Source organism: Chelonia mydas, chromosome 8 (genome assembly GCF_015237465.2).
Source record: "Chelonia mydas isolate rCheMyd1 chromosome 8, rCheMyd1.pri.v2, whole genome shotgun sequence".
Lineage (NCBI taxonomy): Eukaryota > Metazoa > Chordata > Testudines > Cheloniidae > Chelonia > Chelonia mydas.
The window spans coordinates 103,612,694-103,634,373 of record NC_057854.1 but is presented as its reverse complement, the minus strand read 5'-3'; the positions used below and the strand labels follow the sequence as shown (position 1 = coordinate 103,634,373).

Below are 21,680 nucleotides of genomic sequence, written 5' to 3'. Positions count from 1 at the left end.
GTCATTCCTTCAGCACAAGGGGGTTGTCTGAGAGGGGAAGGATCAGGGTGGAAGGTGGGGAGCGATTGGGGATGCAGGCCAGGGAGGGGGGACGGTATGTCAGTTTATCGATCGCACCTCAGCCAGGAGAGCTGCAGGCGCAGTGCTCTGAGCAGGAGCGGCAGCGTGCTTAATGTGATTGAAAGGCAGTTAAAATGGCGGTGACCTTTTCAGGGGGAATTAGATTGCCTGCCAAGAGTGGTTAGAGGGAGTGATAACGCCAGCTTGAGGAAGCTGTCCAGTCAACTTCAAAGAGAGAGAGACAGAGACAGGAAAAGCAAGCTAGCAGCAAGTACCATTTAAACTACGAACCGCCCTGTCTGATAGAACAGAGATTGCTGTCCTCTTTAGATATGAAAGAATTGAAGAATTGTAGCTAAGTTCTCTCAACCTGCCCATTTCCCCCCACCCTTCCCACGGGCACAGTAGTGAGCCGCTCACCCAGTGCTTTTATGGGTTTCTTTTCCTCAAACAGATCAGTTGCCTAGAAAATAACGTAGAGGGGAAGCCTTTGAATTCATTAAAACAGTAAGCAAGGCATTTTCAGGACAGGATACTTTCTAACGAAGATCAACCAGACAGGAACCTGACTAAGACGGATTGCAAGACTCTGAGGGGAAACCCATAGGGCATATTTAATTCTTGAGTTTCTCTTTGTTTCCCCCCTTCTGAGATGGCACGGGATTTATAGCCAGCTCCAGTAATGTCCTTAAGAAGAGAAGAGCCCGCCCCCACAGGCGGTCCAGGTCTCCTCCCTGAGTACAGCATCAGTTAGTGTATGCAGGGGGCTTGATGAAGCCTGATATACTGTGACAAACCAAAGTCACTCCGGGGTGCTCATTTGCTTTGGCTCTTGTGTCGCATGCAATCAGTGCAGCTGCTTAAAAAGTGGAACTTATTAAAATACAAATGCCTGAAAGTTTCCAGCAGATTTCTGCAGTCCCACTGTCAGCTCTTGGTGAATCCTTGCAGTACCAAGACGTGCTTTGGCAAATGTCGTTAGGACAGCCTTTCTGCAACAAATGCCGATCTGCTCGTCTGGAAACGAGGGGAAGCGCGGCGACAGTAGCTGTGGACTCCTCCACGGCCTGCGCTTTATTTAAATGTGCGTTGTACTAGAAGAGTGCAAACAAACATGAAGATGAGATCTCCGCCCAAATCATCTTGCACCCCAAACGAACGCATGTGGGGGCTGAGGTGAACCATAAAGCAGATGATGGAACAACACTCAGCGCCTGTCTGGTAGCTCCATACTGATGGTTTTAAATTAGAATGGAATCTGAAGGCAGGCTCCAAAATCGAGGAGAAAATATGGATCTCTTGCCCTTCCAAAGCATTTTTTACCCCCAAGATCTCAAAACATTCAGTTTCACAACATCTCACTGAAGTGCTTATCATTCCTGTTTTACAGATTAGTAAACTGAGGCACACAGCAGTGACTTCCCCTGTGTCATGCATGCAGAGATCTGGCAGAGCCCCAGGGTTAGCACCTCCAATTCCTGACCTACACCCCATCTAGCAATCAACAGCTTCTTCTATCTCAACCAAAACCAAACCCGGCATACAGGAGAGCCTGCAAAGATGATAAAACCCTGCCTCCCTCCATCTGTCCCAACGAGTTAAAGTTGCAGTTAAGGTCAAGCCAAAGAGAGAGGAAGCAGGGCAATACATTTAGAGAGACTTGGCAGTGACGTTGCTCGTGCGTGAGTGGCAAGAGAGTGAAATTTCCCAGGAGACTGGCCAGGAAATGGAAGGTGTCTGTAGTGTCTTCAGAGCCCTCTGGATGAATGAATTAGTAACCAATATCGTTAGCCCTGTTTCTGCATTGACTAGACAGGGTACCCACTGAGAGAGTAGAGTGAACCTGAAGTCGGATGCAAGAGTCTCCAGCAGAAGAGTGCAGGGAGGGGTATGAAGTCTTTAATCTCCCCCTCCCTCCTGATCCCGGCTTGAAATGTCCTTCTCTGTGTCACTTTTTTCCATTGCCAGCCTCCCTTTTGGCTTTGCCCCTCAATTAAAATGTCTTATCACGGTATGTACATGTAATCAACTCTCACAATCTTGCACTGTTACAACCCTTGCCCTCCCAAACTGCTTTTGTCTAAGACTTGAAGTTCTTCTGGGTAAGGATCTGTGTGGGTAAGGACCTGTCTAGTTCTGTGTGCTGCACTGGTGCTTTATGTGTGCCCATCCCCAGTGAGCGCTCTTTCCAGGGACACAGTTCTTAACACAGCTTCACACCGCATCTCCAGCTCTGCTGTGTAAAATGACGTTTGTCTTTGCGCTGCTCCAAGTGATGGAAAAGTCTGAGTCTTGCTTGCATTGACACTTGCTCTTGAGTGGGAGAGGCAGAACTTTGTCCATGAGGTGGTTCTTGATCTCAGAATGCAGAAAAGGACCAGTTTGTTGTGGACCCTTGTTAAAGAAGTGAAATTAACAAGCAAGAGTAAAGCTTTCCCGGAAGGATTTTCTTAGTGTGTAGGAACTGAGGGAGAGGTCTGTTCAGTGGCCATTTCTGCCATAAAGTAGCCAGGCAGTAGTATTAAAAGGGTTGGTTTTAATGAGGAGGGCAGAGAGATAAGGGGAGGATGTGCTTAGAAATTGTCCAAAGCCCTAGCTTACACACAAAGAGCGTTGTATAACCCACAAAAAGAAAAGGAGGACTTGTGGCACCTTAGAGACTAACAAATTTATTTGAGCATAAGCTTTCGTGAGCTACAGCTCACTTCATCAGATGCATTCAGTGGAAAATACAGTGGGGCGATTTTATATACACAGAGAACATGAAACAGTGGGTGTTACCATACACACTGTAATGAGAGTGATCAGGTAAGGTGAGCTATTACCAACAGGAGAGGGGAAAAAAACCCTTTTGTAGTGATAATCAAGGTGGGCCATTTCCAGCAGTTGACAAGAACGTGTGAGGAACAGTTGGTGGGGGGGGGAATAAACATGGGGAAATTAGTTTTACTTTGTGTAATGACACATCCACTCCCAGTCTTTATTCAAGCCTAATTTAATGGTGTCCGGTTTGCAAATTAATTCCAATTCAGCAGTCTCTCGTTGGAGTCTGTTTTTGAAGTTTTTTTGTTCAGAATTGTGACTTTTAGGTCCATAATCGAGTGACCAGAGAGATTGAAATGTTCTCCGACTGGTTTTTGAATGTTATAATTCTTGACAAAAAGAAAAGGAGTACTTGTGGCACCTTAGAGACTAACCAATTTATTTGAGCGTAAGCTTTCGTGAGCTACAGCTCACTTCATCGGATGCATGCAGTGGAAAATAATTGATATATCATCATATCGATAACTTTTAGCTCTCACATAGCACTTCACAAACATTAATAACACTCATTATGGAACACACTATGCAAAATGTGTGAGATCAGTGCTCTGACTGTACTTAGATGCATTTTTTTAATGGGACACTGCAAAGTTAAAAATCTTTTTTCCAATTCTTCTAACCAAGGTGAAGCATATCCTAATACATTAAAATCCAGTGTACTCTTCAGCATTTGATGCAGTATGTTTACATCAATTTTTATAATGAAACTAGACTAGTCAGCTTCATTTTGGGGTTCTCAGTCAATGACCCAATGCATAGGGAGGGTTTACATCTCAACAGACTGTTTATACTGTGATGGTGTTTGTTTGTTTTTTGTTTTTTTTAATTACAAGTTTCAGTTTAATATTAGTCTTTATGGAAATTTAAGAGAACTTAAATTTTGTGCTCAAACTGCTGTTTGTTTAAAGGGAGATGATCAATTAAACACTAATGTCTAATGATTTATCTGTCGTGTGTAACACCTAAGATCACCGTAGCTGGGAAGAGATTTGGAGGGGGAATATTCTCTCCTTCAACTTGCTCGGCTCATTTGACAGTGTTTTGAGTGCAGTCAGTTCCCCTGTTGTGTGTGAGTGGGTCTGTCACACAGCAACAAGGGAGGGAGAAAAATTAATTAAAAATAAAAAGGAAAAGTGGTTGTAAAACTACCAAAATTGGCAGGGAGAGTCAAGGGGCAGGCCTAGCACCTGAAACTACTCGATTGTTGAAATTGACTAGATTTCAAGTTGACAGCATCCCTTTAAACTTCTATTTTCCTAGATGTTAGACATACAGTATAAGATCATCCGGTCCCATCTGCTGCACACACAGAGTTGCTCACTCCAATCCATTTTTCTAGTGCTTTGTCCAGTCCTGCTTTGAAATTCCCAGGCTTTAAGATAGTCATTTGATAATTTTTCAAACCGTCTGCAGTTTTGCTAGAACTGCAGCCTACCCCTTGGACTCTCGGGTCAAACTTCAGCCTTAACCACCAAGTAGCTGACTGACATGATTTTAATAGCATTTTAGAATACAGTTGTTAAGTCTGGGGCAGTGAGATTTTTCTAAAGGAAAAGCGCGTGCGGGTCTCAATGGCTCTAAACAGCTCCTGTCTCTGCATGTCGTCTCTTATGCTAGGCGGTGAAACGCATTATCGAGTAGTGCCCGGAAAGTGGCTAACTGCGTTTGACACACGCCAACTCCCTGCCTCCACACTGGATAATTGCATTGTCAACTGTTCAGCAAAGTGGCAGGTGACACTGCAGCCCGATTGATTGTCCTAGCATCGAGGCTTCTAAGGCTGTCAGCTACCCAATCGATAGAGTTTACACAAGACACCGTGACTGCATCTGTAACTAATTTCAGTTTGAAACTCACAAGACACCGCTATCCCTGTTACCTGGCTTGTAGTCTGATTCACTTGCATCCTCTCCCTGGGCCGGGAAGTTGCTTTTTCCTTTGAAAGTGCATCTTGGTTTTTTTGTTGTTGTTGTTTGTTTTTTTTCTTTTGGAGCAGCAAGTGAAGAAATCAATGGCGTGTTTTGTGGTTTCAGATTTGAGGGCATTACTGCACATGGCTAACTAGCATCTCCAGTTTCGCAATCAATAGGCTGATCAATTGATTAAATTAACACTGATTTTCTTTCTTCTTCCTGGCCTAGAAAAGAATTAGTTTGGAGTAGAGCATGCGGGTTTGGCTTATGAAATTTAGGCCTTGTTATTTCAGCCCGTGACTGTTTCCACCCACCCTCCTCCACCCACAAATAAAATCTCTCTGCCTATCATTACTTAAAGCAAATGACAATGGGGCCTGCGGCTGGCGATGGCCTTGGTAAGCTGGGGTGTCACTTTCAGCTGTTCACCAGCCTCGCTGCTTCATGCTCGGCTGCTTTAGAAAAGGCATTCTCTTGGCTCCTCTGTGCTGCTTTATTATTGGCAAAGTTGCGACATTCCTGTGATCCCTGTCAGCGGTGCTTATTGATCCAGTGATGTGAATCTGCTTAGTGATTCAAGATTACTTTAATTCCCCTCGTCCCTTTTTTGTTTCCACCCTCTCGCTACGGGAACTAAAGCTTTCAGAGCCACCCTTCTTCGATCATGGAAATCAAGCCAATGGCTGCTAAGACCATGGTTCTGATTCTTCTTTTGTATTGCAGCAGTGGAGTTTGAATTGCAGCTTTCCAAATAGATGCGAAGCTGCAGGCTCGTCCCTCAGTGTGTTACACAGGCACAAAGCTCCAGGAAGCTAGGTAGGAATTGCCATATTGGATCAGACCACTGGGCTGAGTGTCCACTTCACTGCCTCCAGCCGCAGCCTCCAGCTGATGCTTCACAGGAAGACATGAAAGAAATCCCTGCGATATTCCTAGCCAATGCCACAATGTGGTGTGCGGGAGAAAACAATTCCTTCCCAACCCCTGCAGTGATCAGCTCATGTCCTGACCCATGTGTTTTATTTCCCTTATATTGGCATGTATTGCTACCAAATGTTGTTAGTGGCCATAATGCTATGCAGCGCTTTCATAAAAGCCATCTGTTCTTCTGGTTGTTAGTAAAGATCACTACAGGTCTCTAAGATACTGATTTTCAGTCTAGTGTCCAAACTGCACACTCTTACCTACCAGCTCGGGGGTAACCTGGGAGGGACACATCTACTGGACGGGTCTGTGCTGATGTGCTCTTCTGTGTCCATTTCCCTCATAAATTGCAATTTCATGTGAACTGGATTTGGGTTCCTGACATCACTTGGAAATACAGTTCTGTCCTGTAAACGGCTTTCCATGATCTTGATATGTACATTTCCCCTAGTGAAAGTTGCTAGCAGAATACCTGTATATTAAATCCTATGGTACAGGGGAGTAGAGGAACCATTTGACTGTCTGATAATTGGATCCGGTGAAACATTATTGATCTGGAGAAAGATGGCTGATTAGGATGGCCTCCTCTTCTGCTCCCCTCTGTAAAAAGAGAGAGAAAAAGCGTTCTGTTTCCTTCCAATGCACTGTTTAAAAATAAAGCCACGTCTGTGCCATCTTGTTCTCTTAGCACTAGTTTGGGCTATTTCAGCAGCTGAGGAAATAAACCCAGGGTAGAGCTGTTCTTAGGAAGCCTGTGAGGGCCTGGCGGTGTCTCTGCATAAAATGCTTTTATTGCCTTCTTTGTTTTTGCTCTCCAAGGAGCCGGTGAGTGACATTTCTTTAAGAAAATATAGTGCGTGTGCTAGAAGGGGAGGCTTTGCTGAGGCGAGTTATTGCAGTGGGTGTTGTTGGTTGGGGGTAATTAGCAAAACCTACAGTCTTGGAAACTTACGGGAGGCTTTTTCTTCCTGAACTTGTGGAAATTACCTGTGAGCAGCACAAAAGCTTCTCTTCCAGCCAACTCAGCACCCATCAGGCCTGAGCGCTACAGAGTTGTGTTTGGATTCAGACCCGCTTGTTAAATGTTTTATTTTTGAAGGAGGAATTGAGAATTGTATAATGTTCCTGACAAGCGTTCAAGCCCTCCCTCCTTGGAGCCCAGCAGCTAGAACGCAGATCTCCTTCACGAGGGTGTCCCAAGCACTCACCAGCTCGATCCCAGCCTACAACCCGGGTTTCATGCTTTGGGCTGTTGCCTTTCCCGTCCCTCTGGTCAGTTAAGAATTGGGTGGTGCAGTCCCTATCAGCTCAGCTTGCTGAGGGTCTGAGCAATGGAGATGAAAAGTGGGACCCTTCAGGAATGCCAGGAGGGATTTGATCCTTTAGAGTCCAGTCTCTGTTCTCTTTGCGTACAGTGCCTAGCAGAGTGAGGTCGTGGTCCCTAGTAGGGCAGCTAGGCGCTACAGGAATACAAATAACTGCAACATGGCAGGGAGCACAGAACTGAAGGGTTAGTGTCTCCTGTTGGGTTGGCATTTGTAGCGCACACCAAACAAATATACTTAAAACTGAACAAACGAGCTCACCCGCCGGGACTGAGTTGAGCAGTGGAGCCTGGGCCAAGGAGGGCTTTGCCTACCGTGCTGGGTTGTGGTCATCTCCGTCTGCACAACTTTGCTTCGTTCCGTTTCCAGCTTTGCCAGCCTCCAAGTAGATTCAGGGTTCCTCCCTGCAAGAGCTGCTGCTGATACTTCAAACAAGTGAAGCAGCGTACGCTGTCCCTTTGAGCATCTGTTGTCAGCTCCTCTAGGAGAAACACACAAGCTTGAATTCAGGTCCCTTGTAAAATCTCTTTATTCTCTAAATCTGTAATCTAAATCAGATATTCAGTTAATGACTTGTGATCTTAGACAGCTTGAGTTGTATACCCTGAAAATGCTAGGATGAGCTGTACTCTAAGGGCATGTAGAGGGAGGTGGGATTTGAGGAAGACCGTGTGACATACAATGTTGGAAAAGTCATTCCAGATACAAGGGGCAGCCCCCAGGCTTGGGAGAAGGCACAGGGGTGCTGTGGAAACTTGTGTGAGAAGAAACGAGCACTTTCTGCCAGGTATCCATCTCCATGTATAGGAGGCTCTGGGAAGCACTTCCATTTTCCTTCGAGCCTGCGGCCTGCATGGTAGCCAAGATGTGTACGAAATAGGCCTCCTTGGTTTCATATTGCAAAGCTTCACATCCGTATTTCAGTGGCAGTGTTACTTATTCTGAGCTCCTAGAATATTCAGAAATAACTGGATCTTGTGCTAAGGGCGATTACTCTGAGGCCAGCCAAAGTAACGCTATATACACCATTCCGGAGGGCTGCAGACACTCTAGGTAAGTGATCTTGATAGGTACATTCTGATTGATGGGAGAGTTTGTCTCCCAAACTGTCACATGGTTTATAAAGGTGCCACTCAACAGCAGTGCTGGAATTGCTTGTCAGTGCACCTGGCTACAAGAGCAATGGGGATAGGAGACAGAGCTGTAACTTTGTTTTTTCTTGGCTTAATGGCCCCAGTGTCTGACCTACCTGCTCACTCTTGTTTGTCTGACCCTTAAAGAGGCAGCTGGGATTAAGACTGTCAGAGAATTGCACTGCTTTAGCACCTGGAGGGTTAGTGTTATCACAGAGGGCAGCATATGAGTGTCTGCTGCAGACAGAACACACAACATAAGCAGAAGAATGCTTCAGCTAGAAAATGGTATGATGTGGCAGGGTTCATTTTTAATCCGAAAGCAGTGTAATTACAATGCACTTTGGGCCTTATCCTACTCTCCTTTCTTGTATAATCCATGGCTTCTCATGTGAGTAGTGGCTGCAGGATCTGGCCTCTTACGAATTCGCAAATCAAACTTACACCTTAACTTTCAGGTGACCGCCGTGACTTTATTAGCATGTTGGCATAAAGTTCAGTCCTCAGAACTGTCCTCTCTGTGAAGAGGAGAGAGGCATTGGTGTTAAACCTCTGTAGGTGGCTTTGCCGATAACCGTGAATTACTGTGTCGCCTACAGACAACTAAGCCAGCCCAGAATAACCCCTCTCATGTTCCATCGCACTGTAATGAGCCATAAATCAGCTGGGTGTAACGACGTGATGTGGTGTCTCCTGGAGGTTCACATTTTGTTCTAGTACAACAGTCTCGATTTTAAAAGTGCCACCAAGTACACCCTACGCTCTGCAGCCATCCCCACACTCCGTTGCGTATTTTCCCTGTTTCTGGATGGCAGCATGCCCATGGCAAAGGGTAAGCAGGAGGTGGGAGTTCTGAGCCCTTTTTACACTGAGTGAGTTAGGATCACACCTGCTTCTATCAGGCCTTCCTTGCATTTAGTGGTCCTCTTGATCCATTTATAACAGCACTTGTCCAGAAATCTGGTTTGAATGAACCTGAGATGAATAATTAATATCAAGCGGTTCAGACGTCAAATATTTGAACAGCTGCTTGGGTGTTTTCGCTGGCTTTGTGCAGGGAGGCAACACCAGAAAAGTTACATCAGGAGGGAGAAGTTAAAACTCTGGCTTCAAACCCTGACCTATCAGAACTGGCCTTAAAACTAACCTTCCCTTGGGTGAAACATGTTTGAAAGTATGTGTGATGGGCCATCGGTTTCACAAGTTGATCTCGGGTCAGGTTGTGCGTTGCCTCCTATTCTCTAGCATTCTCCTATATGTAGTGGCAATTCCAGGATCAATGGTCTTGTTGTTCAATCTTGACACCTCTCAGAAACATGTTTTTCCCTCGGAGAACAGGAACCTGTGAATTTCTAAAACTGATCAATAGCATTGCTTATATTTTGACTTGCCCACTAGGTATGGGGTTTGCTTTTGTTCCACAGACCGTGAAATACAGTTCCTGACTCAATTTTGTTGACAATGCATAATCTATAACCACTCACATTCTTGTTACAAGAATCCTGTCTCTTGTTTGGTAAAATTAGGTGAAGTCAGGATTGTGTGTTTGAAAAATGCCTAGGGCAGGGTTACCTGGGATTAACCTCTGAGTGCCGCTCCAGGCCCAGCACTGGGAGCCCTCAGCTGATCAGCGTGGAAAACGTGCCCTCCAGCCTCTTCGCTGAATGCCCCTGTGCTGCTACACATCTGAATGTTTACAGCGGGCTCCTGGTTTGAGGAGGCTGCCCTGCTTGGCGTGTCTTTCTAGCTACGTCCGATCTTAATAAAGTATCTTCTTTCGTAACACCCCTTCATGGCTTCCCACACCCGTCCTCCTCCTCCCCTCCCCACGAGGTGCTGGCCGGCCCCTGCTACCCGTCACTGCATCTGGACAGCACTGCTCCCATTAATACCATTAAACCAAGGTTTTCAAAAGTGGGTAGCAATTTTGGGTACCCAAGTTGATGTGGCTTAAAGGGCCTGACTTGCAGGAAGCGCTGAGTACCTGCCCCTAAACTGAGGCATCCAAAATCACTAGTCTCTTGGGGTTAGTCTGAACTCAACCAGCACTAAAGAGACGACTAAGGGGGGATATGATAGAGGTCTGTACAATCATGACTGGTGTGGAGAAGGTAAATAAGGAAGTGTTTTTTACTCCTCATAACACAAGAACTAGGTGTCACCCAATGAAATTAATAGGCCGCAGATTTAAAACAAAGGGAAGTATTTCTTCACACAACACACAGTCAACCTGTGGAACTCGCTGCCAGAGGATGTTTTGAAAGCCAAGACTATAACAGGGTTCAAAAGAGAACTAGAGTAGTTCATGGAGGATAGGTCCATCAGTGGCTCTTAGGGTTGGACAGGGTTGGTGTCCCTAGACTCTGACCGTCAGAAGCTGGGAATGAGCTCTGGCTGTGTTTCAGGGCAGGCTTCGTGGGAGGGATAATACCTTTACTGTGAATGTGATAGAGAACATTTCTGAGCTAGTGTTTTCCAAAGCTGGGCAGAGTCGGGAGCTAGCAAAGGGGTTGTTAGTGCCGTCATTATTAGCCTTGAAAAGGATTTCCCCATGCACAAATGAGAGTTCGTTGAGGATGGGGTTCGGGTCCTGAAATCAGATGCCTTAATGTTGGTAAGCTACACCCCCGAAGCCAGGCTGTGTACTCTTAAACTCTGACCATGAGCCACTGGAGTATTTGGCTTGGACGATTTAGAAACCAAATAGATGAGAACCTGCTTGTTTCCTGTGCGTGGCATCCTTGCAGAGGGACGGGCAGATAGAGGAAACAAAGGAGAAATCCCTTTTACACTCAATTGACCCCTGACACCACCACCACCGCCCTCAGGTACTTGTTCCAAGTATTCATTATCTGGCTAACATTCAAATCACTTCTGGGACTGACCAGTCACTGCTCCAGCTTTGCATGATTTGTGTTTCCCACCTCTTTGAAAGAAAAATGAAGACCTGTACGTCCAAAGCTTATGGCCTTTGAGAAGTGATGGGCTACAGTAATGCCAGGTGCAGAAGATGGTGTTACTGGAGGTTTAATGTCATGCTTGTAAATTACCACTACATCTCTCACTGTGAGTTCTCAGGCAGCGTTGAAAGAACATCCAGCTCATCTGACAGGTCTCTCGTATTACTTTAAATCTTCTCCCAAACATTCTGATGAACTGAAAGAGTCGAGATTTAGTGGCTGAGGCATTGCTGTGAGAGAAGGAAGCTTAGGATGTACTTTGGCCGCCAGCATACAGCACGACTCAGTCTGTACTTGAAACGCATCGGATGGGCTTGGCTGGCAAAGGCACTGCCCCAGCCAGGCTGCAGGGCTGGCCCGTATGCTTCTGAAGGCTGTGCCACTTATCACAAAGCCGTGCCTTGCTTTCAGAAGCAGGTGTTGGGTGCTGCATTTATCCAGGTGTCAATAATGGCAGTTTGGCAGCTCTCGTGAAAATTTAAAGCTGGTCGTTGCTTTGGGGGCAGGGGCTGGTTGAGTTAATCTGGAGAGGTGATCCTGAAAACTGATGGAGTGCTAAAAGTGCCACTTTTTAAAGGCCCTCGTTTTATACAGGGGAAGAGAAATATCAAGTCTTTATAAACAAATTTTATTAGCAGCTTAACTGATACCTTGTACATTCTCAGAGACTGACAGTGACATACTGCATTTGAGTGGTGTCCTTGGAAAGAGATCTGTATCCTGTCTAGCTCCCACTGGGGATATAGCCAGCTAGAAATACTGCTCCACCACCATGGGGGGGTTCAGGGAGGGGGACACAGATCCGGTATTGACAGCATAAACTGGGTTGAGAGCATGCTGGACTGGGAGAAGAGTCAGGCCCTTGTATTGTCAAGAGGGTGACTCGGGGGATGGAGGGACTTCTGTTTTTATGGGGTGCAATTAATAATCCTCCCCAAATTCAGCATCCCTAACTGAAACTCACCACCTCTTTTCTTCCTGGGCGCATTCACACTGCACAAGAGGCCTTTGCTCTCAAAGCCCAATTAAAACTGGCTTAAGGAACTCGCTGACATGAGCCAGAGTTAGTGATCTGGTACCAAAATGTTTTGACTCTGGTACAGCCCTTCAACACAGAGGGAGGATGGCCTTGTGGTTATGCATTGGGTTGGGACTCAGGACATCTGGGTTCGTTTCCCAGCTCTGCAACAGACTCCCTGTGTGACCCTGGGCAAGTCACTTAATTATTCCGTGCCTCGGTTTCCCCACTGGTCAACAGAGATGTTGAATTGTAACTGTTTGGTGTAAACACTCTTGCTGTGTTTGTACAACATTTAGCTCAAGAGAACCTGATCCTGCCTGGCATGCCCATAAAGCCATTAACAACAACGCTCGAAGATGCTTCTTGCCTGTGTTGGCTCTCTCCTAAAGATTAGCACTTCTTATGTGGCTTCCGAAGTACTTTCTACTAAGTATGTGAGGGGGCTCAATCCTGCGAGAGCCTGGGCATCCTCAGCTCCCCTGGGAGTTAGTCAGGGGCACTTAACACTTCACAGGATCTGGGCCTATGCAGCACTTCATACTTCAACAGGGATTTTGCCTGCATAAGAAGCGCTCGTTAGCGCCCTTAACATTCGTGTGTTCCTTATCTGCTTCCCAGAAGTAGTTTTATTCTCATTCATGAGCATTTAATATTGGACAAAACTCACTCAAAACAACACTCGTTACAGAAATGGGTGTTTTATTATCCTGGTCTGTTTGGCCCCACAGATAGTCCTCATGATGAAGATGCAATTCACTGTTTTCCACTGGCCTTATCTCCTCGTGTTTGGCTGAAATACCACGTGATGAACAAACTTAGCCACACCCAGTAACTTATTTTGGTACTTGAGCTTTCGGCCATGAGTGAGATACACCCCCGATAACCCTCAAGCTCCTCTTTTTCCTTGCTACAAAAGTAAAGTTATGATGAGGGTGATGGAAATCTCTCAAATTCCCTTCATAATGGAAAATTAAACTGTCTCCTTCTTTCTGATGGACAGCATAAACCCAGGAAATGTCAAAGCATTTCCTGCCGATATGTTTATGTACTGTCCTGTTCCTAGAGAGGTCCCATGAGAGAGATCCAGAGGAGTCGGTGGCACTGGTTCCTGTGGCTAATCTGTTCAAAACACGTGACTGAGCTCTGAAGGATAGCCCACACAGCCTAGCCTCTGTCCTAGGATTTCTTTCAAGGGATCTCCTGCTGTTGCTCTGTGAGATGTTTTGCTACGGCGCAGTGATTCGTGATATAGTCCACCCATTTTATTCCCTCCAGGTTCTGGATTCATTATGTGCAGTGGCAAGGAGAATCCGGATAGCGATGCTGATCTCGACGTGGATGGAGATGACACGCTGGAATACGGGAAACCACAGTATCGTTTTTGAGAGGTTCTTACTCAGTGGAACCATAGCCATGTGTCTGTTTCTGAGACCGTGATACAGCATTGCTCTGTGTAACGTTGAGTGAGCCAGGCTCAGCCCCTGTGAGAAATGCCAGCAGCTCCCCACACCGCAGCTCAGATGTTCCTTGGTCCAGGAGCAGTCCCCAGTACGCATATCTGCTTTGCAGTTCCCTTTCACTCCCACTAAAGAGTCTCCCCGGTCATCATTTCTCACCCCAGACCCAGCGGGTGAAGCACATAGGAAAAATATCACACACTTGATCCTTTGGGTTATTTTCCCTAATGTCTCTGACACAACACTTCCATCTCCTTTTTTCCTGCTCTCAGATTTTCCCAAGATGCATTCTGCTCCAGGAGTGTCAGAAGCTCCCTAAAAGCAGGGGGCTACCAGGACCTGAACTGTGGTCCTTCCCCTTCCCCCAAGCCCCGCCCCTGCACTGCCTCGTCCCTGCTCCCAGGCCACCTTCCCCCCCCCCCCCCCCCCCCCAAGATCCCACCACCTGCTCACTCCTCTCCGCCCCTACCCTCCCATTGCTCACCCTTAAGGCCACTAAAAGGTAATGGGGCCATGGTCTGCCCACCCCCACCCCTCTTCCGGCGCACTTGCTCTGCTCCAACTATTTGGTTAGGACTGGAGCTCCTCCATCCAGAAATTGGGGCCAGAGCAACTGGACTGTACCTTGCATCTCCAGTAGTTGTTCAATGCAGGCATCTAGCAGGAGCGGGAGCAGCCACGCGATCTGAATCCCCTGAAGGCAGTGTTTACGCTCTGACATTTGGGGGTGGTGAGACTTATTGTCTCTATTCTGGAATTTAATTAAACCTGCACCAGCTGCTGTGAGTCAGCATCTCTCTAATAGAGGCAGTGGCACTGTGCTGACTGATGCCTGCAGAGGATCCAGCCCTAAAGTGTCTGTAAGCCAAGGTTGGTATTCTTCAAAAAAAAAAAAAAAAAAGAGAGAGAGAGATTGAGAATTTCTCTCTCTCATAACAGCTCTTCCCACATGTTACTATCAAAGGAATCTCTCCACATGGCCCAGGGCGTTACCTTCCTGTCTAAGTTTGTTACCATGTTGCCTTTGAAATCAAAGCTTCGGGAAGCTAGCTGTTGAGGTAGATTGTCCGAATGAACTCGCTCTGTATCCTTTGTAGCCAAAGTTAGCTGGCTGAGTGCCCCAGTGCCGAGAAACAGGCGTAATGCAGAGCACCCACTCCTCACCCTTGACAAGGCTGTATTGCTCCTTAACCCTCTGTGCTCAGGTACACAGAGGCAGATATCATCCCTTGCACCGGGGAAGAGCCAGGCGAAGCCAAAGAGCGTGAGGCACTCCGCGGTGCCGTCTTAAAGTAAGCGCGTGGGCTTTGTAATGGTTTTCACCAAACTGGCTGGGTGTGAGTTGAAGGGGAAATCCCTGTTCAGCTAAGTGTGTGTGTGACATGGCAAGGGAGAGGCAAAGCCACCCAAGGAAACAGTCATGTGGCTTGGGCTGAATTCCCCACCCGTGCTGTAGGAAGGGGCAAATAAAGATATGGTTAGGGGTTCATAGAAGTCCCTGCAAAGCACATTCCCCAGCTACTCTGGCCACACCCACTCCCCTGCAATAGCTGCCTACTCTGAGAGCAACGTTGGCCAGCTGCTAACTTCTGGTGGAGAAGACACTGTGGTGCTGTAATCCCTTTCTGGGCAGACCTTTTACGGCCGGGGGCCCTGAGCTCTGCCACTCCCCGGAGCGGACTAGAGTTGAGTAGATCTGTGTCAATGCGGCTGCCGCTTGCATGCCATAGCGCTCTGTGCAGTACGTGTCAGCTAGCACCGTGTATGGGATTGCCCGGGGTGGTGTAGAACAGGCCAGTGGACCCCTCTGCATGCAGCACGGAGTTGGGACAGGTCTGCGCCGCTCCCTCGTGTGGCAGGCCTTTGTGCTTGGAGCCGAGAGCACTGCCTGGCTTGCTCCAGGCTGGGAAATGCAGGCAGCCAGAGCGCGATGTGAGCCAGGCGCTTGGGGAAGTGCTTCAGGCAAATAACAAAATGACTGTTAACAGGGACGTAGGGTTGTTTTTCTAGCCCTCTGCCCTGCATGGAGATAGGGCTTAAATTTCCCCTCTGTCTCTTAGACTGAGTGATCCTCAGTGAGGTCAAGGTTGAAGTGATTGATAAAGCAGTGGAATGAAGCTTTCTTACTGCTTAGCCTGTCACAGACAGTGGCTTGAAATTAGGTTCCATTCTGTAGAAACATAGGGTTCGCCATGCTGGATCAGACCCTTGGGCCTTCAGCAGTGGCCAATCGCTATGCTTCAGAGTGAAGTAGAATCATTCCCCCTCACCAGATGAGCACATTGTGATTTGGGGGGGTGAGGGGGAATCCCTTGCCAGTGCCCGCACACAGTAGTGGGGAGATGTGGTTTAGGGATTATAGCAGGAGCCTGGAACCTCCGAGGTCACATTCCCATATGTGGCTCTGGCACTCAGACGCTGTATTGCCTTGTGGTCCTTGAATCCCTCTCCAACTCATTTGCCCCATCTGTAAAATGGGGGTGATTATACTTAATATTTGCAAAGTGCTTTGAAATTCTGGCCAAAGGCTCCGGAGAAATGCAGGGTGTAATTATTAGCTCATGCCTTGAAGCGGGAGGCTAGATTACCCTTTTAATGTAACCCTCTTAGCTCACAGAGCTGAAAATGTCACATAGTGCTCATAATTACCAAGGCTCCTTTAAAGATTCTCTTGTGCTGTTGCCTCCTTTATTCTGTTGGCTCACAAGTGACTGGTCATGATTGCCAGTTCTACATGCTTTAGTGCAATGGTTGTCCCAAATTTGAAGCATTATAAGGCCATGCCTGTGAGAAGGTGCAGTTATTCTTAGAGGGAGAGTCTGTTGTAACATAGAGAGAAGCCTTTAGCCATTAAGCCTTTTGCTTCTGCAATCTGGGGTGCAAAACTCAGCTTTAGGTTACAAGGGAAGGAATTTGGATCCAAAGCCTTCAGTCAACATCACAACCACTGAGTGGTTCAACACAGACTATGTGGGCAAGGGCTAGGACTAGACCAGCGGGAGTTGCCAGCACAAAGCCCAATTCTAGAGAAGGCTAGTCCCTCGCTTGGATGCCCAGATTTAAGTGGGAGGGAATGTTTGTATTTAAGCTGTTGAAACCTACAAAAACCAGTGAGGCTTGTGAGTGTTGTAGGAGCCACGGACTCTCCGTGACTTGCTTTCAGCATTGTGTCTCTTCTCTGTTTTTAGTGGTGGCACGCCCAGTACCCGAATAACGCCAGAGTTTTCCAAATGGGCCAGCGATGGTGAGTGTTAGATCCATAAATTACTGTTCCATCCTGAACATGAAGATCTTCTCTTGCCGGTTTGGATGGGGGAGGGGGGTTTTATCTTACACTTTTTTCGAGTTGCAGCCACTTGCCTCTGTAGTGGTCATTGTAACTGCATGTCAATAGAAGCATACAGTGATCTTGTGTATACATAGTTCTTTGATCCCAAACAGTATCATTAACAATACTCGGTACTTGCAGAACACCTTTATTCTGAGGATCTCAGAGGTCCCCACACATATTCCTCATCATGGGCCTTTGAGGGGCTGACCCCAAGGTGGAGACGTGCCCAAAGCCTTGAAGAGAGTCAGTCAGAGACAGGATTAGAACTCTGGCATTTTGGGCTCCCACTCCTGGGTTCTGACCATTAGGCCGCACCAACTTCCTGTTGAGCTGAATGATGCCATAAAATAGCGTCTGAATTAAAGGAACAAACCAGCTGGTGACTGCTTGGCCTGGTGACACAGGATGCCAGTTGGTAACTAGTGGGTCTCTTGTGTTGGGAGCCATATCTTGTCTCTTGGCACTGAGGGTCAGACTGGAATCACATCTGTAGAGAATAGGGAGTTTTCTGGCCAGCAGTCCAATAGTGAGGGTGGTGTCCTGGGGGCACTGGCCTCTGTGGTAGGAGTGTCTAGTAGCATGGTATCTGAGGAGCCTGCCCAGCTGGTCAGGAAGTGTCTGTGCAATAATGGACATGGTAATGGAAGTTCTCCCTCCCCAGCAGAAACCACACTGCCTTGGGTCATCCTCCTCCATTCACTTAAGCAGCTGTCAGAGCTTCACTCCCCTGTGCCGCTGTTCGGTTGCTGGTGGCTTGACCCAGACACATGTTAATGCTGCCCTTTTTTGTTGCCTTCCCATTTTTAAAAGGACAAAGGAGATTAATAATGTCACCTCTGGTGGCAGCGTAAGAGAATAGTGCCTCCTCTTGCTGTTACCGGGGAATTCTTCCGTTAGCCCAAGTAGCAGAGGCCTGTGCTTTTAGCATGGAAGGTCCTGGCTTCTGTCCCAGCTGAGGATACGTGGTGGAGGCTGCCCACAAGAATGATCTGCGACAAAGAAAATGGTTTGAGCTGTGATTTACGTTGATACTCATTTGGGTATCTTTGGGGGTTTTTTAAACCCATCGGGGGTGGTTTTATTTTTAAATGCCAGTGGCCCCCTGGCACATACCCAGCCCTACAATAACAAACTAGTGGGAAGTGTGAGCAGCCCCCCAGTAATAAAACTGGACACGTTCCCGCTGTAGAGCCCCAAGCACATCACAACACTGGGTAAGTGCTGTCATCCCTGCTTTCCGGAAGAGGGAATTGAGGGAGAGGGGTATTAGGAGACTTGCCCTCGGTCGCCCAGGGAGCGCAGTAGCAGAACTGGGAATAGAATGCTGGGCACCTGACGCCCAGGCCTCTGTTCATAAGAGTCCACAACCAGGGGCTTGGGCAACTGCACGGTACCAAACCAGTGTGGGGCTTGGACCTGGGAAGGGGAAGAGAAGGGTGAGGAAATATGGTCTCACCAAGGGCATGATAAATAAGTGTATTAAATATTCTCCGTTCTTAATCACTTCCCTGTATGTGACACAGCACCCACATAGCTTCCTAAGAGAAGAGAGAATAAACTGCCTTAGATAAGGGAAATTGGAGTACTTACCACAGACAGTGAATTAAATAAATCAGCTCTCCTTCAGTAGCTGTATCGGAGGGTTGGTGAAGAAGCAACAGCACTAGTGCTTGGTATTCGCTTGCGTTTCTATAGTACTTGTCACCCAAACACATCACAAGCTGCTCTGTGTAGACTCTTTGGCCAAGATTTTCAGAAGTGGCTACTGACTTTGAGTGTCCCGTTTAAGATACCTTGTAGGAGCCAGATTTGCAGAGGGCAGGTGCTCAGCAATTTCAGTCAGGACTCTTTAAGGCATCTCTGGCTCTGTGCCCAAAATCCCTCAGTCACTGGAAAATCTTGGCTTTTTATTTTTTTTTCCTCTTGTGGGGGGAATTTCATCCAGTCCTGCCTTGCTAGAAACCCGGTCTACATGTAGCAAACCTTTTCTGAAATAAATCTTAGCTGGTACAACCAGCAAACGCCATGGGGCCATCCGTTGGAAGCGAGGCAAGGGTGGAATTTTCATTTTCCCTCTTGGATCTTAGGCCTTTCAGACAGCCAGGAACAGTCAGGCAGTGTTGGTTCTGGGAAAGTGACTCCTGGGTCCTTTGCTCCTGCACCTGTTACACATTTAGACTCTTTCCTTTTATTAATGCCCTGTACCTTCCCTCCACAGAAATGCCCTCGACGAGTAACGGGGAGAGCAGTAAACAGGAGGCTCTGCAAAAGACCTGTAAGAACAGCGACATCGAAAAGTGAGTATAAAGCGTACAGTCCTGCCCATTCTGTGGAAGTGAAGCAACTGCCCCCAGCTCTCTGAGCGTCAGGGTAACTCAAAGAGGCACGCACTGGCATATTTTGGACCCTTGACCACTAAAGCAGTTATCCCTGAAATAAGCTACTTCCGTCCCAAACATCAGCATTGCATTATCTCCGCTCTTAGCTCCCACTGTCTGAAGTGGCTGATAACTGGGGATTCCACCATCATGGGGTGAGGCCTTCTGTTTTTCATGCTCCGTAGCAATTCCTCGTCCACAAAGGAAACACCCCACCTCTGTGTCTTGGCGCTCAGTGCAGTGATCTCCAGCAGGCATGTGGTATGGAGCGGGGATGGCTGTGTGCTTTATTGGTAAGCTCCCTGTGTTCTTCAGAATCCCTCTCCTAAAGGAAGCCCCTATGCTCTCTCTCCTTGCCCGCTCAGACCCTGCCTTGGTACCTACTTATTCCATCCTCCTTCTATCCATGGGAAGGACTCGCACCAGCCCAAAGGCTGCCATTTGAGGACAAAGGCTGAATACTCTTCGCCATGGAGCCAGTCAGCATTGGTCCTTGTGTGAGCCAGAGAGGGTCACTACTAGGAGACACCCTGAGCCTCCATTTCCCAGGATCTGAGCATGTTTCATCTGCAGCCTTCTGCCCCTGATTCAGGAGCCTGCAACCCAGCATTTAAGCTGTGTGATGATCGTCTCCTTCTCCAGCTACTTCCAGCCACAGGATGCACGTACGCGTGGCCTAGGACGGAGCCATGTCATGCCCTTGGCACTGTTTGTTTCAGATTTCTCTCTTTTGGGGATGCCTTCTCCCCCCCCACCTCAGAGTGGCTTGCCCCTTCCCACCCTCTTCCTAAAGGCTTGTGGGGAAACCCTGGCTGTTGGGCACCTGGCCGTGTGAGGGCCTCTGGAAATCCCAGCTTAGTACTCTCAAGATCCTCCACTGCTGCTGTGGATCATTTTAATTCCCTTTTTAAAGAGAAAGTCAATTATTGCCCAAAATCAACACTGATCAGGCAAGGAATAAAACGGCTCTGAATGAGACCGAAGCAGTGGGGAAAATCTCTGTGCTTGCAGATTCCAAATAACTTTATCTCAGATTCGTTTGAAATCCAGTTCCTTCTCCTCATCGACCTGCCCAGGCCTGACTTCAGGTTCTGTGTCCCCTACAGACTGGAGACTTCTAACAGCTAAAGCTTTAAGAAGCATTAGTGCATGGTTAGGTGTTAGCTGAGGTAATTCTCTGCTGCCCCGACCTCTGGTCTTGGGACCTTTTTTTTTTCTGTTTTAAAACCTCTCTACCCATGGGTCCCAGACATGGGTGGTCCACACTGCTCATACTCTATGTAGATCTGATCTTTTCATGCTTCTCAATCAGTGGGTTGAAACCAAGACCATAGAATTTTGGGATTTGACAACACTGCAACAGGAGACCTAGCTTCAAAGTAGCTACTCTTGTGTTTTGTGTCAGAGGTGTTGAATCCCTTAGCAATAATCCATTGGCCTCTGTCTCCCCCTCGTTTGGTTTGTTGCCCATCCTTCCATAGGGCCTCCTAAGCTCTCCTTAGAGTCAGCGACTCTACCCTCCCAAATCCACTCCTGCTGAAAAGCTAAAAGGATTTGACCCTTTCCAGAACACTTGAGCTCAAGTGACAAATTGACCTTACCTCCTTGATCAGGTTATTAAAGCTTGGTCTAGAGTTTTTTGAAGGATCCCCAAGCACTTTCCAGACAACACGTAGAATAACTACATTGTGAAATATGTGCATCTGTCCTGTTCCGTCATAACCCTGCCCCAGTTCAACTCTCAGTCCTGCTGGAGCTGCTGGAAGGCAGGCAAAACTCCTTAGAAATTACAGGTAAAGCTTTACTGGCTTATTAACTCTTCCCAAGAAATTCCTCGTTTAAAGGAACGAGGAGAGCTGAGGTGCTTTTATTTAAAGGCCTTTATTTCCGTCAGGATCAGACAGTAAGATGGTGTTGGAGATGGATTCCCACCTTCCCTTTTTTCCCCTGTGAGATGTGTGTGTGTGATATAGTTTCTGTCCTGCTGTTTAAGGAGCCTGGATGCTCTGCATGTTTGCCTGTGTAGGGGGGGTTTGAGTTAAATTAATTGATAACAGCGATCAGACCTAGAATCCTACAGAAAGCGGGGGAGGAGGTGTTTCATACTGTCTGGCTGCTTCCCACTCCGCTGAGGAGCCATGATATATGGTGACCCAGCCCAACAGGCTAAATTGATTCATCTCCAGTTCCTGTTTCTTAATCTGGAGCTAAATTGGTTTCATTTTTCTTGTTTGGGATGGCGCTTGCAGCAAGTTCTAGGCCGAAGCACTTTGCTCCGTTGTTCATAACTTTAATTTTTGCTTTTAAATCTGGGTGTTATTGATTGGTGTGTTAAGCTCCATGTAGCATCTGATT

The 21,680-nt window shown here is 47.2% G+C and overlaps 1 protein-coding gene across 7 annotated transcripts in view; it reads left to right on the top strand.

Annotated features, from left to right (window-relative positions):
- RNF220 (ring finger protein 220) overlaps nt 1–21,680 on the top strand; it is a 329,969-nt gene that overhangs the window by 276,717 nt on the left and 31,572 nt on the right. For all 7 annotated transcript variants that reach the window (XM_043552506.1, XM_043552504.1, XM_043552502.1 and 4 more), the window contains 4 exons: nt 13,435–13,531; nt 14,822–14,908; nt 16,805–16,860; nt 19,166–19,244. In XM_043552506.1, the coding sequence (XP_043408441.1) occupies nt 13,435–13,531; nt 14,822–14,908; nt 16,805–16,860; nt 19,166–19,244 (319 nt within the window). The remainder of the gene's footprint in view (nt 1–13,434; nt 13,532–14,821; nt 14,909–16,804; nt 16,861–19,165; nt 19,245–21,680) is intronic.